Source organism: Tachyglossus aculeatus, chromosome 15 (assembly GCF_015852505.1).
Source record: "Tachyglossus aculeatus isolate mTacAcu1 chromosome 15, mTacAcu1.pri, whole genome shotgun sequence".
NCBI classification, from domain to species: Eukaryota; Metazoa; Chordata; class Mammalia; order Monotremata; family Tachyglossidae; genus Tachyglossus; species Tachyglossus aculeatus.
Window position 1 is genome coordinate 27665557 of NC_052080.1, and position 19035 is coordinate 27684591.

At 53.4% G+C, this 19035-nt stretch overlaps 1 protein-coding gene across 1 annotated transcript in view; it reads left to right on the plus strand.

Annotated features, from left to right (window-relative positions):
- SHISA6 (shisa family member 6) overlaps positions 1 to 19035 on the plus strand; it is a 60507-nt gene that overhangs the window by 37477 nt on the left and 3995 nt on the right. The window contains exons 5-6 of the mRNA XM_038757159.1: positions 12298 to 12360; positions 16835 to 16984. Of these exons, the coding sequence (XP_038613087.1) occupies positions 12298 to 12360; positions 16835 to 16984 (213 nt within the window). The remainder of the gene's footprint in view (positions 1 to 12297; positions 12361 to 16834; positions 16985 to 19035) is intronic.

Consider the following 19035-nt stretch of genomic DNA (forward strand, 5'->3'; position numbering starts at 1 on the left):
GAGTCCGAGAGTGTGACTGACTGTTCCACCGGGCGTAGGGTGGCTGGTCGGACCCTGAACGGCACCACCTCATCTGCATTTTTGAGGCCATCCAGTCCACTGCCCAATTTTGCCGGTTTTTCCTGCACGACCTGGACAGGATCTGCCCCTTCCTCTCCACCCTAAAGCCATCACCCTCTCCGTGACTCGACCTTGCTACCATCTCTGGCTAGATTATTGTAGAAGCCTCCTCGCTGACCTCCCGGCCTTTGACCTTTCTCCCTCCAAATCTGGAATCCATGCCGCTGCCACGCAGATCATCTTCATGAAGCGTCGCTCGTCCCACGTATCTCCCCTCTCCTTCAAACCCTCCGCCGGCTCCTCATGTCTCTTCGCATCGACCGCAAACTCCTGACAGTCGGATTCAAGGCTCTCCACCATCTGGTCCCATCTCACCTATCTCCATTCCCTTTATCTGCTATTCCCTAACTTGCTCTCTTTGTTCCACTCGAATCATCCTGCCCCATCCTCTCACTCATTTTGTTCCCCCAGATCAGAACTTCACCCTTTCTCCCAGATGTGACAGATCCCACCTGTTCCCACATTCAGAGCCTGCCTAAAATCCTACTTCCCCCAGCAATCCTTCCCTGGTTCCTTTCTCGGCACCCTGAGCCATATGGTTTTGCAGCCAAGTCTAGCATTCATTACGAACTCCTTTACCTTTTTTGTGCTTGTGGATCTGTTTGCTTTGTTAATTTTTGACCTCGCTAATTGTAAATATTTGTATGTTTGTCTCCTCTGTTATTCTTTGTGGGCAGGAAATGTGCCACGTTGTTATTCTGTAATTCCCAAGTGCCTAGTAGAGTGCACTGCACCAAGTGGGTGCTCAGTAACGCCGCTGCTACTGCTGCTGCTACTATTATTACTGTTACTACTATTACCACCACTCACCCAGGCCTGAGACACCCTCTCCTTAGCACCTGCTTCCCGTTTCCTCCTTTCTCCCTGAGAAAATCTTGGGGTTTGCACCAGCCCTGGGCATGCTGACCTGGGGCCTGGACAAAGCGGGTCAGTGCAGAGCTGATGTGTTCCCGGCCTCTGCCCCATCCTACCCTCTGGGGGTCTGGTCAGACCCATCAGGGTAGGAGTTGGGACACTCATTAACTCCTGTAATCGGTCCTGTGACCTGTGACCACCCCCATGCGTGGCTGCTGGAGGAGGCAGGCCTGGAGGAAGGGAAGGCAAGTAAGGAGGGGAGCTGTTGCCAGGTGAGCCCTGAGGGTCAGTCAGCCCACAGCCTATCTATCCGACCTCTCCCATCCTGTCTGTCCAGTCCTGAACTGCCTGCTTGCCTAGACCTGTCCTAACCATTTGTTTGTCTGACCACCTCCAGCTTTGTTTACTGTTCCATCTGACCAGTCCTATTCTATCTGCCTGTCTCACCAGTCCGGTCCCGTCCACCAGTCTGTCCTATCGGTCCTGTCCTGACCAGTCCTAATTCTCTCCGCCTGTCTGTCTGATCATCCCTGTTCCGTTTGCCTGTCTGCCTGAACAATCCTGGGAATCAGAGGACCTGGGTTCTAATTCTAGCTGCTACTTGTTGATCGAGTGGCCTTGAGCCAGTCATTTAATCAATCAATCAATCAATCATATTTATTGAGCGCTTACTATGTGCAGAGCACTGTACTAAGCGCTTGGGAAGTACAAATTGGCAACATATAGAGACAATCCCTACCCAACATTGGGTTCACAGTCTAAAACATTGGGCTCACACTCTAAGACTAAAACACAGTCTGAAACTAAAATTTAACTTCTCTGTGCCTCAGTTTCCTCATTTCTAAAATGGGGACTAAATACTATTCTCCCTCCTACTTAGACTGTGAGCCCCATGTGGGACAGGGGTGTGTCTGACCTGTATATACTGTACCTACCCCACTGCTTAGTATAGTACTTGGCACCTAGTAAGCACTTAACAGATGCCATTATTATTATTGCTATTACTATTATTTCTTCTGTCTCTGTGATTCTCCATCTCTGTTTCCCTCTATCTCCTTGTCCCTTTGTCTCTCTGTATCTTGGTCTTTCCATGCTTCAGTCTTGGTCTCTCTTTCTGCCTCAATCTCAATTTCTCTCTGTGTCTCTGTTCCTATCTCTTTCTGCCTCCATTCTGAATTCATCAGCCCGATGTGGCGCTGGCTCTGAGCCAGCCTAGACAGTGAATTTAGAACAGGACTCGGGGGGCGGGAGGGTGGTTGGGGCAGCTGGACCAGGCAAAGCTAGTTTGCAGTGGGACCATGGGACTGAAATTCGGTAGGAAGGGGGTCAGGAGGAGTAACAAGCCCAACAAAATGGCTGCAGCTGGGTCCACACTCGCCGGCCAGCTGGCTGCCCACATCCTGAGTCCTCTGGGACCTGAAGCAGGGCGAAACGTTCAGGGCAGTGGAGAAAGAGCAGGAAGGGGCTGCTTCAACAATGGGACCAGGAACAGGGTGAAGCGTTAGGGGAAGGGAAGAAAGAGCAGCAAAGGGCTGCCTTAATACTGAACAGACACCCGACGAGGTGGACGATGGTCTCCTTCTGAGGAATCTGGCCCAGCTCAGCTCGTTGGAGGCAGGGGATTCACTCGGATTACCCTCCCGAGCAGCCTGCCGGCCCAGCAATCCCAGCTGGGGTGGGAGGCAGCGAGGAGGGAGGAAGACGACGGCTAGAAGCCCGTCCGTCTGCTAGGTCAGGGTAAGTCCAGCTCAGAGCTGAAACCGGCCGCTACCCACCCTCCCCTGGTAGGGAGAGCCGCTGCCCAGGCTGTGGGATCTGGGCTGGTAGGGCTGACCCAGTTCCCCTAACTGGGTTAAAACTTGCCTCGAATGGTCAGGCCAAGGGCACCTGCCTCCCTTCCCACAACTTCCCCCGCCAGAGCAAATGGAGCAGCGACAGAGCCAAATCCTCCAGGGCTGGAACCTGCTTTCAGAAACAGCACAACTCGGGGATTGTAACCGGCAGGCGTGGGGGATGTGGGAGGTATCCGGCGGGAGTCGAGAGTCGTGTCCGGCAGGAGAGGGGCCTTGTGTCCGGCGGGCATGGAGGAGGTGGGGAGCATCTGGCGGGAGTTGGGGCCTGTGATTGGCAGGAGAGGAGCCTTTTGTCCAGTGGGCATGGGGGAGGTGGGGGGTATCTGGTGGAAGTCGGGGGTCGTGTCCGGTGAGAGTCGGGGTCATATTCAGTGAGAGTTGAGAATCGTATCCGTTGAGAGTCATATCTGGATGGAGTGATGGGGGCCATAGCTGGTGGGATTGGGGGTTGTATCTGGCGGTCTTTTCCATGGATGAAAAGGTTTAGGAGCTGATACTGAGCAAGGGGACTGGGAGAGGCTTCCCGTTCAGGATAGGGTTAATTTCAACGTTTCCGAGAGCAAACTTTGTTGGATGATGTTGGTGCCTGAGTGGAGCTGGGTTCAGATTCTGGAGCAGCAGAACAGACCCCTTCCTCCCTTCTTCCCTCCCTTCCTAGCAAGTCCTTTAGAATGTGCCACTTCCCCCACCCCACCCCATCCTGGATTTGTCCTTGATCCCTGGGGTGGGGGGTGATATTCAGGGGGTGGAATGCAGGGAGATGTCATTCATTCCCTAGCTTCCTGCCCAGCCCTGGGGCTCCAGCTCCTCCCAGCCCCCCCTCCCCAAAAACACCAATAGTGTGTACTGAACATCCCCTGGGGCAGAATGCTGGGGGAGAGCACAAGAGAATTGAGGGCAGAGGTCACATTCTGACCTCAAGGAATTTACAATCTAGGCGAGGAGACAGAGACAGAGTAGGGCATACAAAGAGGGGGAAGGAAAAGGGGATAAGTACATGCTTCAGTGATTAAGTTGTTAAAGAGGTGCTTAAGAGCGAGTTGGAGAGCTATGACCCGGGGAAAACAGAAATTGATTATTCAGGGCTGTCAGATCCAGGCCTCTGTCTCTGACAGGAGCACCAGAATGCTCCGAGAAACCGTGTGCTGGTTGCCCTTCAGGACTTCCACCTTCATGGTTAGGGAGGGACTTTCAACCCCCCTGGCTGTCCTCCAGTGACCCAGCACAGCCCATCCAGCCCCAGCACCCCCGACTCTTCCCCTCTCGGTTCCTGCGTCTCTCGCACTGACCCAGCATGGACCCATGCATGGTTCCGGGATGAGTCCCTCTGCACCTGTTGTCTTCCCAGAAGCACAACTCCTGCAGGAACAGATCGCATGTGCTACCTCCTGCTGGGGACGGAACAGTGTCCTTGTGTTTGTTTTCAACCTGCCATTGTAAACCACATTGGGTGCCCTCGACCTAGTGCTGTGGGACTTGGGGACAGCAATTCCTCATGGGCTTTGCCCACCCTTCTGTGATTCGGTAAACCTGGATCCTGCCCCATCCCATCATTGCCCCATCTGGATCTGCACCTGCCCAGACTGCAGAATCCTGACCCTTGTAGCCCCTTGGTGGGCAGGAGTGGCTCTACCTCCCTGGGCCGTCCCAGGGACCCTTCTCTATCCATCCTGGGCCATAGGGCCCAAAACTCGGCTCAGTCAATGGGCTTGGTCGAGACAGGCTGCTCTAGAGGACCAAAGCTGGGTCTCTTATTTTATTCCCTGCCGGCCAATCTCTGGGCCAGTGTTTAAAAGAGCAGCTGCAGTGCTTGCCTCTCCTGGAGCGGGCTGTGACATAGCTTTGAGTCTCTCTGCATGGAGTTGGAGGTGAGCTGTTTCTCTGGGTGTTGCCTGTCCTGTGCTGACCTCACTGGCCATCTTTGGGCCCTGGGCCCAGCTTTTGAGGTCTGGGAGTTTGCCTGTGTCTGCCCAGTAGTGGTGACCTGCAAGAGCTAAGTGTCAGTGGACAACTTGGAGATTCCTCCGTGCATGCCTATGGTATGGCATCACTGCATACCCTTACTACATGGCACACCCTTATGCCACGGCTTAGGATTGCATAATGATGTAGGAAACAGGCTCACTCCCTTTGCCGAGTTTACAGGGAGAGAGAGCCCCAAATTAATGCTGCTCCCGTCTTCACCCCTTCTGCCAGGATACAGCTCACCATTCTCAAAACCACCCTCTGACCCTCACAGACCCCTGCTCCCATCTCATCCCTCTTCCTCCTCCCAGGATCCTGCTCCCAGCTTCCTCCCCACCCCCCACGGACTCCACTCCCATCTCACTCCCACCCCCACCCCCATCCCCTCCTCAACAGACCCCGCCCCACTTCTGCTCCTCCTGGGCAGTTCCTAGAGCTGGAACAGTGCAACCCTCACAGCCCTCAGGCTCCTCATCTCCCCACCCCATTTTCCCAGAACGTGGGTGCTGGGGCTGGTCCTCAGGCTTCCCCTCTCCACCGCCTACCCCATCCCCTCCCTGTGCCCACATCGGGCAGCCCGGGTATCTGCCCTGTTGGACTGAGAGGAATTTCGGGTCTACTTCACTGCCTCTCTCCTTCCCTCCTATCTCATCTGGTCTGTCTTTGTCTCTACCATTGATCCCTGTCTCTCTCATCTCACCTCGTTTCAACTTATCTCTCCTCATCTCTTCCTGTCGGGGTCTATAGGATGACTGAGGGTAAAGTTTTAGGGGAGCTGTCACCGGGCAGTCCAGGAAGTTACACTGCGGTATTAGTTTTCCGACCAGCGGCTGCTCCGGACATGGTGCTCCCTGGTCCCCCCGATCCCCGTCGCCTCAGCGGTCCTTCTCCCCTACTCCCCCAGGAAGCCGTGTTGTCCCTGCCCACTTTCCTCTTGGAGGATATGTGTGGAAGGGGTGCCCTGGCTCCAAATGGGTCTGGATGGACGCTGGGCCACGCAGGGGTCTCCCTTGGGTGTGTGGAGATCCTGATCGTGCAGGGGCCCAGGCCCCTAGAACTTGTGCATCAGATTTCCCTACCTCCCAACCCTCCCCAGTTCTCTCCTCCTCTCATCGTCCCTCCCCCCGGCCCCATCTCTGTCCACCCCTCGCCCCACACAACACACACCAACCGCAGGGATGTGCGGAGGGGGACCGTAAGGGGCGAAGGCAAGGGCAGGGTTCAGCTGGCCGGTCCGGTGGCGTCTCTAAGCCCCCAGCTGGAGGGAGAAGCCCATCAACCTCAGTGGACTGACTTAACTTCTGGAGTCCAGCAGTGCAGGTAAGGTTTGGCTAAAGTTATGGCCTGTGCCTGGCCCAGGAGGCCGGGAATGGCAGAGAGCAGAGAGCTTTTTGGGGAGCCAGCCTGATCAACTGCCACAGTACCCCTCTGCAGGAAGCACCGTCAGATCATCTGACCCTGAGATCCTGGTCATGAGTGGGAACACCCAATCAATCAGTCGGTCATATTTATTGAGCGCTTACCGTGCGTGGAGCATTGTACTTAGCTCTTAGAAGAATACAATAGAGTAGATGTGATCTACTCTAGAGATGCAGCATGGCTCAGTGGAAAGAGCCTAGGCTTCAGAGTCAGAGGTGGTGGTTTCTAGTCCCGGCTCCACCACTTGTCAGCCGTGTGATTTTGGGCAAGTCACTTAACTTCTCTGTGCCTCAGTTCTCTCATCTGTAAAATGGGGATTAAGACCGTGAGCCCCACGTGGGACAACCTGATTACCTTGTTTCTCCCCTAGCACTTAGAACAGTGCTTGGCATGTAGTAAGTGCTTAACAAATATTATTATTATTATTATTATTATCTCTGTCTTCAAGGAGATGACAATCTAGGAGGGGAAACAGACATTAAAATAAATGACAGGGGAAGGGACTAAGTTTAAAGATGTGAACATAAGGGTCCCTCCCCTCACCCAGTTCTGGATTGGGTTGGGGAGTGCACCTATGTGCCGAGGGGGTATGTACTCGAGCACATGGGTGATGCAACAGAGTGGAGTGAGGAAGTGGGAGAGGTTAGTCAGGGAAGGCTTCCTGGAGAAGATGTAATTTTAGTAGGGCTCTGAAGATGAGGAGAGTGATGGTCTCTGTGTGGCCACCTCTGAACTCTGCACTGTGACGGAAAGATTGTCCTTTGCTGTGTTAAATGTGTCGGTCATTTGTGAAGCGTGTGCTGTTCCCCCGCTCTAGGGAACAGCCTTTCTCTGTCTCTGGAAACCTCTCTTCCCCCAGGTAGCCTTCCCTGGTCAGTTCCCACAGCCCCCAAAGTGCGCCATTCCACAACCTCTCTTTGCAGTGCACTTATCCCCAGACTCAGTCCTTGGGTTATCTATGTCAATATGGAATTTGAAGCATCTGTCATGGTGCCCACGCTACATATTAACTTCCTTGTCCCTTCGTCTGTTTCACTTTCCACCCTCCCTCTGCCATCAGTCCTGTCCTTGTACTTCTTCGTGCTCCTTCTGCTGGGAACAATTTGTGTCTGTCCATCTGTCTCCCCCACTAGATTATAAACGCCTTGTGGGCAAAGGCCCTGCCTTTTTCATTTATTGTGCCCTCCCCAAGTTCTTAGTACAGTGCTCCTTACTACGCAGTCAGCTCTCAATTAATAGTGACGATGCTGTTTGGTAAGCACTTACTACGTGCTAAACGGTGGAGTGTTAAGAGGCCGATGATTAACATCCTCAAATGGAGAATTCATTCATTCAATTCAATCAAATTTATTGAGTGCTGAGTGTGTGCAGAACACTGTACTAAGTGCTTGGGAAAGTACATTACAAGAATAAACAGGCATATGATCCACTCACAGAGAGCTTGTAGTCTAGAGGGGGGACCAGGAAGGAGAACTGTAGAGAAGGAAAAGTGGGGGCAGAAACTTGTGTTCTCTCTTCTCCTGCCACAGCTGGGTGTTTGGAACTCATGTAGGCAAGGGAAGAGTGGGTGGAGTGCCTGGCTGGGGTCCATCCATTCAAGGACCATCCTCCTCAGGCCAACCGAAATCCCAACCACGCACTTCGGTTTGCTTGAGAAATTTCCAATCTCTCTTCCCATTTCAGGTTTCCTTTTGCAGTCTGTTGCCATCTCACTTTCATTCAATCGTATTTATTGAGCGCTTACTGTGTGCAGAGCACTGTACTAAGCACTTGGGAAGTACAGGTCGGCAACACTGGATGGCAAGTGCTTAGTCCAAGTCACTGCTCTCAGTAGATGCTCAGTAAATACCATTTTACTACTGCTGGCCTGAAGCCAAGGACTAAACAGTTCAGTTCAGTAAAGTTGACTGTTTGGGTGCCGGGTTCGACCAAGGCGACTAGCTGCTCCCCTTCCCTCCCCTGCCGTGGTGCGTGGCCCCCTGAAGGAGGAGGGTGAGATCCGAAGTGCCATGGCTGCTTGGGGTAGCAGCCTCTGTCAGCTGGGTTTTGGGAGACCAAGCCCGGTCCCTGGAGGGCAAAGGGCACCTCTTTCCGTGCTGCTTCTGGGAAACTCCCACGGAGCACGGCCGGCCGTTGGTTCGCTCCCACCCGATGGCTCGCTCCTGGCTGAGCACGACAGCCCATCGGTTCTGCTACAGTTCCCTTCCTGGTCCCTCAGGTGAGGGAGGGAAGAGAGACTGTGAGGGGTAGAGCTGGTGGCCCTGGGCCTGCAGCACGATGACTACCCTTTGCCACGAGGGAGTCCTGGTGGCATTTGGAGGCCGACATGGTGTCCGTTTTCACCGTTGTCGCAGCACAGAATTCTCTGCAACTTGTCATGGTTCTGGTTTTATGCTTCATTGGAGACCCCAACCCTGCCCCCGTGCTTTCGGCTAGTGGTTCTGTTAGATACCGGTCCTTGTCGCCCCAGCCGTCTCCTTCGGTGGGTACCTGGGTCCCCTCTTCCTGGTTGTGCATCGGCCATCAGGATGCGTGAGAGGTCTGGCGGCCCCCAGCTCTCGGCAGCCATTCTCTTTTCCCCCCAACCCTTCTGCCTTCCTTTCCTCTCTCACTTCAGTGCCTTTTGGGATGTCTCCTCTCAACTGTCAGCTCTGTTCCTTTCTGCCCAGGCTGGCCCTCTCTGAGCACCGCTCGGTGCCCCGGGGCCACCTCCTGGGCTGACCCCTTCCTACTGCTCCCTAGCTCTTGTGAGCCGTGCAGGATGCAGAAGTGGGGCCTTTGTCTTGGTTGGCATTCACTTCTGTCTTCGAGTCCCAGGGCCTTGAGGGCGGCCCGGACGCTTCCGTCCCAGACTGTTTTGGGGGTACCGCCTCTCCTCTTGTGGAAGAGGCCGGAGGAAGCGTGGAACACTTGATTTATGTAGTTGGGAAAAACCAGGGAGACACGGGCAGGAGGGGCAGCTTCCTGCAACGGCTGGAGCAACAAAGGCTTTGAAGGGTGGAATTGCGGATGCAGTTGAGGGTGTGGACGGGACAGACACGTGGTGGCGGTTCTCCAAACCCCAAGGCACCAGGGAAGGGGTCCCCATTGGGACTACCTCGCCACAGGTTCAGAACAAACTACAGGAAGAAGCGTTTCCTTCCCCGTGGGTATGCGTGTGTCAGTCCAGGGAATCTGTTGCCACAGGGAGCTGTGGAGCCAGAAACAACAGCAGGTCTAGACAGGTTTGGTCAGATCTGTGGATGACTGTCAGTGCTGGGTCCCTAGGGGAGAGTCAGGGATGCTGGATGGTTCATTCACAACCGAGGGGACATTTTGATACTCACCCCAGCCCCACGGCACTTATGTACATACGCTTATCCTCTGCCACTTCCCCTACAGGTAGTTCATTTTGATATCTGTTTCCTCCACTAGATTTTTTTATTACAATACTTGCTAGTACAGTTCTCTGCACACAGTAAGAGCTCAATAAATTCCATCGACTAAGGACTTACTTTGTGCCATACACTGTACTAAGTCTTGGGGCGGGTACTAGATCATCAGGTTGGGCCCGGTGGCTGTCCCTCATGAGGCTCACAGTCTAAGGAGAGGCTCAAAGCCCAGATGCTAAGTTCCTTGAGGGCTAGGATCGTGTCTACCAACTCTGTTGTATTGTACTCTCCCAAGTCCTTAGTACAATGCTCTGTACAAAGAAAGTGCTCAATTGATATTGATGGATTGACGGATGATTGACTGACGAGGGACGATGTCCAGGAGAACAACCAGCAAAGGGGCTTTCCGAGTGTTGGGGTGGTAGCGGTGCTGGGACTTTCATCCATCCAGTCCCCCCGCCCCACCCCTGCTTCGCTTTAGGATTTGAATTGGGCTGAGTTCACCTATGGGGGCCCTGAGGGCCGGGCTGATTGATGTGGAATCTCTTGTGGCAGCTCAGACAGGTCTCCTGGTCCCCTGCCATTCCTGATCAGAACTTGTTCATGCGTCTGGGCCATACACCTCTTCGATGGGTTGCGGCAAACAGGACCGCCCTCCGCCTTGCCTCCATCCTCACTCAGTCTGTTCCCCGTCCTTCGCTACCTCCCCTGCTTTGTGCCCACCCTCCCCAACTCCTTTCCCCACTCCTGTCTACTTGAGTCTCGCACCTAACTTCCTCCCTCCACCCCTGACCTTGTTTCTTCCCTCCACTCCTCCCTACCTCCTCAGCCTTGCTTCCGCCATCCCTCAGTCTTTCCCACTGCTCTGCCTCCCCAAATCCTCTCTCTGCATTTGTCCTCCCCCAACTCCCCCTGGCCCATCCCTCCCCTTGCCTCCCCAGCTTTGCTCCCACCCACGGACATGTCAGTGATCAGAAGGTCACAACACTTTTCACACAGCTCTAATTTAATTTTTTTATCTTTTGCCTATTAAGCGTGGTGTGAAATTTCCTTGACTTCAATTCTACTTAGTAATAGCTGTGTACTCCAGTCTGGATTAGTTCCATTTAGTTGTAAATTTTCCATCATCGGCCGGCTTTATGGATGATAGACGCTTCCCTCTTGACCATGGAAAATCGCTCAGTTGTGCACGGTTATTTTTTTGCCGGTTGTACCCACTGCTTCGTTTTCATTCTCTGATACCTTTTCTGAAAGGAAGTGGGGACTGATGATCGAGGGACATGCCCAGGGCTGGGTCCACACCCCTCTCAGAAGTCTGATGTCGGGAGCCCCGGCAGACAAACCCACACACAGACATGGGATGAAGGCTTGATTCCAGGTGTGTGAGGCAGCTAGGGAACCACCTCAGAAGAGACCAGGCTCATCTCCACGCTCTGAGAAAGGTCCAAGGGCACCGGGTGGCAGTTGATGAGCCCAAGCCTGCTGGCTTACTGATCTCTAGAGCCACAGTGACCCCTTCTGTGGGAGGGCACACCTTAGGCGGGTCCGGTTGCCTGAGCTGGTCCGACCACCCAAGCCCGAGCTGGCCCGGCCACCCGAGCCGCCCAGTCTTCAGTCAGCGTCTCAGCCGATGGGTCATTAAGGGCTTGGAGGCTGCAATGCCTGGGAGGGCAATCTGCAAGTGAGTCTGGGCTCGTCGCCCCAGTCGGGCCTGCCCCAGGCTCTCCCCAGACCGGTTCCTGCACCCAGCTCTGGACAGCCAAAACCAATAGGCCCAGACTGTTCCCATCCACTCCAGCTGTGGGGGGAGACTCCAAAGGGAGAGACAGAGTCGGGGCCAAGGAACCAGGAGGCTCTTCAGAGGCCATTTATAGTGACAGTCTTGGCTAAATGTTTACTATGTGCCAAGCCCTGGGCTACGTGCTATGTTGGAAACAGATGAAGCCGATCTGATGGAGTCCCGATCTCATACAGGGCTCACAGTCTGAGGGAGGGAGAACAGATATTTTATCTGCTTTTGTTCCTGGTGAGGAAACTGAGGCACCAAAGTGTGAAGGGATTTGCCCGAGGTCACCCAGCAAACCAGTGATAAGACAGGGATCCTAGAACTTGGGTCTCCTGGGTCCTTTCCCCTGGGCTCAGCTCACTCCCCATGCGCTGCCTTTCCTCAACTCCTGGTCCTTCCAAATCCAAAGTCCCAGGGATCCTGAACAAAGCACCCACCCCATCCCCACTGTGGTCTCCTACATGTAAACACCCACTTCTGGGTAGCCTTTGATCTTGTGGATCTCCCCTTGGATGCCCCCGGAATGACGAAAATCTTTTTGGGGTGTTCAGTTCAAGGGCTTTGCGATAGCCTTTGGACATGACCGATTCCACCCCAATTTGCCGCCCTGGTGTCCCGGTTTGGCTCTCCACTCTGTCCCCGCCCTGGCTACCCTCTCCATCCCCCGCCCCAGCTCCTCACCTCGTCCCCCACCCCGGCTCCCCTCCTGTCCCCGACCCTGTCCCCCATCTGGGCTCCTGTCCTGCTCTGTCCCCACTCCTATCCCCTGCTCCATCCTCCACCCTGGCTCCCCACTACGTTCCCCCGCCCCGGCTCCCCCAGATTCATTGGCCGGGGTTGGGCTGCCGGAAGCACAAGTGCTCTTGGGGTTCAGATGTCGCAGGGTGTCCGAGCTCCTTGGAAGGTAACTTTTCTCCGTGAATTACAGGCGATCTGCAGCAAAGTTATAGCCACCTGATCCTAAACAGCGGCACCCAGACCCCTACGAATGGTAAGAGTGGTAGCAGCCCATCGCCACGCTGCCCCCCGCCCGGCTCCATTCCGTCCCTCCCTGTCAATCTCCCCTCCCTCCATTGCTCCACACCCATGAACTCTCAGCCCCCTTCCGGCCCCATCCTCCGTCACCCCTTGCAGGCCCGGGCCCCTCCTCGGCCTACTTGGAGTCCTCGCTCTTTCGGCCTCCAGCAGAAATTAACTGTGAGGAGGCACCGAGTAGCATTTCCCTGTCCCCTGCTCTCTTTCTGAGCCAGCTCAGCCCCCAGGGAGCTCGGTACCACCTCGGTCTCGGAGCCGAGCGGGACTTTCGAGGGATGTTCAGCGGGCCAAGGAGGCGCGGGAGGCTGTCCTCCCCATAATGATGGCATTTATTAAGCGCTTACTATGTGCAAAGCACTGTTCTAAGCGCTGGGGGGATACAAGGTGATGAGGTTGTCCCACGTGGGGCTCACAGTCTTCATCCCCATTTTACAGATGAGGGAACTGAGGCACAGAGAAGTTAAGTGACTTGCCCAAAGTCACACAGCTAAGTGGCGGAGCCGGGATTCAAACCCATGACCTCTGACTCCAAAGCCCAGGCTCTTTCCCACTGAGCCACGCTGCTTCCCCATCCAGGCTCTACGGAAGCTGTGGCAGGGGAAGTGATAGTGATGATATTTATTGAGTGTCCTGTGAGGCAGCACACTCAACTAAGAGCTTGGAAGTATTATTACTAATAATATTGATTGTAGTATGTAAGTTTTTACCGTTCATCAAGTATCTGGGTAGATTAAAGATGGTCAGATCAGAAACGGTCCCTGTCCCACAAGGGTTCACAGTCTAAGTAGGGTGTTGATTGATTGATTAAGGGAGGGTAGGGAGACAGGTATACCCATTTGAAAGATGAGGAAATGAGCACGGAGAATAATAATAATAATGGCATTTATTAAGCACTTACTAAGTGCCAAGCACTATTCTAAGTGCTGGGGAGGTTACAAGGTGATCAGGTTGTCCCACAGGGGGCTCACAGCCTTAATCCCCATTTTACAGATGAGGGAACTGAGGCACAGAGGAATTAAGTGATTTGCCCAAAGTCACACAACTGACAATTGGCAGAGCCGGGATTTGAACCATTGACTTCTGACTCCAAAGCCCGTGCTCTTTCCACTGAGCCACGCTGCTTCTCTATGTGATTTACCAAAGTGATTTACCAAAGGTCACACGGCAGTTAAGTGGCTGTCAGAATTAGAACTCAAGTCTCCTGACTCTGAAGTAAGAAATCAAGTAGCGTAGCTCCGTGGAAAGAGCCCGGGCTTTGGAGTCAGAGGTCATGGGTTCAAATCCCGGCTCTGCCAACTGTCAGCTGTGTGACTTTGGGCAAGTCACTTCACTTCTCTAGGCCTCAGTTCCCTCATCTGTAAAATGGGGATTAAGACTGTAAGCTGCACGTGGGACAACCTGATCACCTTGTAACCTCTCCAGTGCTTAGAACAGTGCTTTGTACATAGTAAGCGCTTAATAAATGCTATTTAAAAAAAAAGTGGTGATGCCTTCAAATCAGACAGTAGTATTTGAGTGTGTACTCTGGCTGAACACTTTATGAATTGCTTGGGAGAATAGAATACAGTTAGTAAACATGATCTCTGCCTTCAGGAACCTCTAATATAACAGGAGAGACAGCATCTAGAATTACAAGTAGGGGGAAGCCACAGAGTTTAAAGATATGGACATAAATGCTATAGTTTAAGGTGTGGGTGGGAGGTTACTCAGCCTCATCAGTGACACGGTAGTGCTATAGGGGCAGTTGAGGGGAAATAGGGTAGGGAGACGAGATCAATAGGGAAAGACTTCTCAGAGGAGATGTCAGAAGGGCCTTGAAGAGAGCAGGGGTCTGTTGGATGTGAAAGTGGAGAGAGTTCCAGGCTGGAGAAAGGGGTTGGTTGCAAGAAAGACCAGTGAGGAGGTTGGTGTCAGAGGAGGAAAGAGTGCAATCTGGGTTGTAGTGAGAGAGAAGCAAGGAAAAGAAGGCGAGGGGAGCTGATTATTATCATTAATATTATGATTATTATAGTATTTGTTAAGCACTTACTATGTCCCAGGCACTGTACTAAGCACTGGCACTGTATTAAGCTGACGGCAAACTGACTGCCTTATAGCTGATGGTCAGGAGTTGCTGCTTGACACATAGAAGATTGGACAACCGCTGGATGTTGTTGAGGAGTGAGATGTACCCAGAACAATTTTTTAGAAGAATGATCTTGGCATCGTGGATTGGAGAGGGCCGAGACCGAAGGCAGAGAAGTCAGTGAGGAAGCTGCTAGAGTAGTCAAGATGGGATATGATAAGAGCTTGGATTAGAATGGTGGCAGTCTGAATTCTGGAGCTGTTATGAAGAAAGAAATGACAGGATTTGGTGACAGATTGAATATGGGGGCTGAAAGAGAGAGAAGTCACTGAGAATGCCAAGGTTGTGGGCTTGAGGGACGGGGAGGATGGTGGTGTTGTCAACACTGATGGGGAACTTAGAGGGAGGAGGGGAGATGAGGGTATGGACATACTGAGCTTGGGGTGATGTGGTTCACCTAAGAAGAGATGTCCTGGAAGCAGGAGCCCACAAGGAGCTCACACTATAATGGGGGAGGCAGAGGAGGTAGGTCAGGGGTCAGCGGGGCACCTGGCTTGAGGTCCCGGCAGGCTGGGCCACCTCTCAGCCGTGTGTCCCAAGTCACATTTTTCCCCGGGCCCTGGAGTGATCAATGGGCTGCTGCCGATCGGGCGCTACCGTGACAAGTGCCGGCCAAGGCTTGGCTCGGGAAAGCCAGGCGTAAAGCATCGGAGCCAGGTTTGGGCATGTGCCCGCGAGCGGGAGTCCCCGGAGAGACTAAAGTAAGAGTGGGAAATCTGGGAAGGCTTCCAGGAAGAGGTGAGTTTTTTATGGGGGTTTTGAAGGAGGGGCAGGGCTCGGCGAAGGGAGGGGGCACCTGGTGAAAAGTCTTGAAACTCAAGGTCTGGGGAACCAATTGGAACCAAGGGGCAAATGGGAGTCTCTGCAATGATTTTTAGGGGTTTGTATCATCAAGAGCCCAGGCATTCACCTGACATAACTGGGTATTTACTATGTACCGAGTGGTGTGTCGGGCATCTTCCATGTGTTGAGCACTGTGCTGGGCACCTGCCGTGTGCGGGGTTCTTGGAAACATAAAGTGGAAGTAGCGACATGGTCCCTGCCCTTGAAGGGTTTAGAGTCTCCTGGGGGAGCCAGCAGCCTCTTGGATTTGGGAAACTTTGGGGTTCGGTGTTATTCCTCAGTGGGGGCCTTGCCTTGCCTGGCCTGGGGATTGAGGAAGCTTGAACCAGAGTCAAATTGAGCAGAAAGCCACCCCACACTTCATATCCAGAAGGGCATCGCTCAAAGCCCATCACAGAGATTCCTAGTTCGGGCCGTCCACCCCCATGGAGCGGGGTGGCCTGGAGAAAAAGTGCTTTCCTTGGGTGGCTCAGGTGAGCTCAGAGTCCGGTCTTGAGAGGAGTACAGCCCCCATGTCAGAGGAGTGGCTGAGACCCTTGGTTCAGAATAATAATAATAATAACGATGGCATTTATTAAGCGCTTACTATGTGCAAAGCACTGTTCTAAGCGCTGGGGAGGTTACAAGGGGATCAGGTTGTCCCACGGGGGGCTCCCAGTCTTAATCCCCATTTTACAGATGAGGTAACTGAGGCCCAGAGAAGTTAAGTGACTTGCCCAAGGTCACACAGCAGACGTGGCGGAGCGGGGATTGGGCTTGGGGGCCTGTAACCCACTTCCTGTGTCCGGCGTCTCTGCCTGTCTGATGGTAGTTCCTCCTTATCAAACAAAAACTCTCCACCATTGGCTTTAAAGCACTCCATCACCTTGCCCCTTCCTACTTCACCTCACTTCACTCCTATAACCCAGCCCACACATTTTGCTCCTCTAGTGCTAACCTTCTCACTGTGCCTCGATCTCGCCTGTCTTGCCGCTGACCCCTAGTCCGTGTCCTGCCTTTGGCCTGGAATGCCCTCCGTCCTCAAATCCGACAGAGAGTTCTCTCCCCCGCTGCAAAGTCTTATTGAAGGCACTTCTCCTCCAAGAGGCCTTCTCAGACTAAGCCCCGCTTTTCCTCATCTCCCGCTCCTTTCTGTGTTGCCCTGACTTGCTCTTTTGTTCTTCCCCCCTTCCAGCCCCGCAGCACTTATGTACGTATCTGTAATTTTATTTATTTTTATTGATGCCTGTCTCTCCCCCTCTAGCCTGTAAGCTCATTGTGAGCAGGGAATGTCACTGTTTATTGTTGGTACTTTCCCAAGTGCTTAGTACAGTGCTCTACACATAGTAAGTGCTCAATAAATACAACTGAATGAGTGAATGGTGCCATGGAGCCCCGGCTCCCACTGTGGCCGGGAGGACGGATGCTCCCCCCACAAGCCCTCACTTCTGCCCCTGAAGATTGTTTTTTCTTTTTCTCACAGAAAAGCCCCGCATGAGCATCCTCACGTCGGCCACGGAGCCCTATGACCTCTCCTTCTCCAGGTCCTTCCAGAATCTGGCTCACCTGCCCCCGTCTTATGAGTCCACCGTGAAGACCAACCCGAGCAAATACTCATCCCTGAAGAGGCTAAGTAGGTGCACGTTTTCCTTTCTCCTCATGGGGACTCCATCATCCGCGCTAGCAACCCCCTGACGGGGGGCTTCTCTGCTGTGCTCTTCCCCTTGGTCTCCAAGGACGGGTTGTGTCATGGCCAGTGGAGACTAGTGAGGCATGACTCTAAGGCTGGGAGGCAGGGCCCAGTGGACTGAAGAGGGATTGGACTCCAGGTCTAGGCTCGTCAGTCTTTTCTGGAGCTGCTGATCCACTCAGCCCGTTTGCTATTACCACCCGAACCTCAGGTCTGCTCCTTTCCCAGCAGAATGCCCTGGAAAGATGGCAGGGCAGCTTGGGACTCAGAGAGGTGGGCCCTCAGGGCCATTTTCGGTGCTGGCCCACCTGTTTATTTGGGGAGCAGCATGCGTGGTGGCATGTCGATGGGTGTGGTGGGGTGTGGATAAGCTAAGTGGGAAGCAGATGGGGCATGGATGGGTGAAATCTCCTTTCCTGGACTCTGGTAACGATAATAATAATAACTGTGGCATTTGTTAAGCGCTTACTATGCGCCAGGCACCGTTCTAAGCGCTGGGTGGATACAAGCAGATCGGACTGGACACGGTCCCTTGTCCCACTTGGGGCTCACGATCTTGATCCCCATTTTAAGGCTGAGGCAACTGAGGCACAGTGGAGTGAAGTGATTTGCCCAAGGCCACACCGTATACAAGTGGCAGAGCCGGGATTAGAGCCCGTGTCCTTCTGACTCTCAGGCCCACTCTCTATTCACTAGGCCGTACTGCTGCTGCGACCACCAGGCAGTGGAAGGGCAGGGACCTCGTGGCTTCAGACTACAGCGTTGTGGGTCCCAGTGCCAGGGAGGGAGTTTGGCAGGGAGAGGAACAGGTCCTGGGAAAGGTCTGGGCTCACCCTCTATAGGGAAGGAAAGAGTCAGTTGTTGGGTAGGAACGCTCTATATGTTGTGGACTTGTACTTCCCAAGCGCTTAGTACAGTGCTCTGCACACAGTAAGCACTCAATAAATACGGTTGAATGAATGGATGAATGAATGAAAGAGAAGTGGCCGGGGCCAGCGCAGGCTTGGTGTGAGTGTGGCTTCCGCTGCTTCGGGGGCTTCGGAACCCAAACGAAGAAAGTGCTCTCCTACAAATCTCCCTCACCTTGGCTGGCTAAGTCCAGTCCTTGAGACAGTGGTGGTAGCAGCTTGCTTGGCTCCCTTCCTTTTTGGCCCATTTTGGGGGCCTCCTGTGGGCTGTGAAGACCAACCACTTGCAAACTGGTAGCAGGGCACCCTTCGCTAGTGGTGCCAAGGGTGCTTCAGGGACTCACAGACCAGAGGATGAGGCTGTTGAGAATTAGTCTCTTGGTAAAGTCAATGGGGGAAAACTGGCCATAAGTAAACAGACTGCTGGGAAGTCAGATACATTGCCTTCCTCTGGGTCACATGTTCATTTGCATAAGCAGCACATCAATCAGTTGTATTTTTTGAGTGCTTACTGTGTGCAGAGCACTGTACTAAGCACATGAGAATTGTCAGGGCATTGCTTGAATCTGGAAGCAATGCTGGGCAAGAGGAGGAGGGTGGTGGTGGCTTTGATGGTGGTGTTAAGTGCTTAGCACGTGCTCTGCACACAGTAAGCACTCAATAAATACGACTGAATGAATGAAGATGTTAATAGTCATGAAAATGGAGAAGCTCTGGTCTTTTCTGTTAGTTTCTGAAAGGATATCTTAACCTCCTTAATTAGAGCCCCTACCTCCTTCCTTAACATCGTGTTATAGGACGGCTTGCTGCCCAGGTAATAGAATTCAATGGTGCTATTGAGTTCTGTGCTGCCCATCCTTGCTGGTGATTTCTGTGCTGCACTCTTACAGTCTCTGGGGCTTGGGCACAACTATTTATCATCTCCAGGTTTGGAAGGGGCCAGAGTCAGAGCAGGGTCAGGATCCCAGCAGGGCTGGGGTCACAGTGGGGTCAGGTTTGGGGACCCCCAGGGGAGCAGAGGGAGGCCAATGAGTAAACCCTTCCAGGGTAGATGTTGCTTAGTGCGGGAGTAATGAGCTCTCTTTC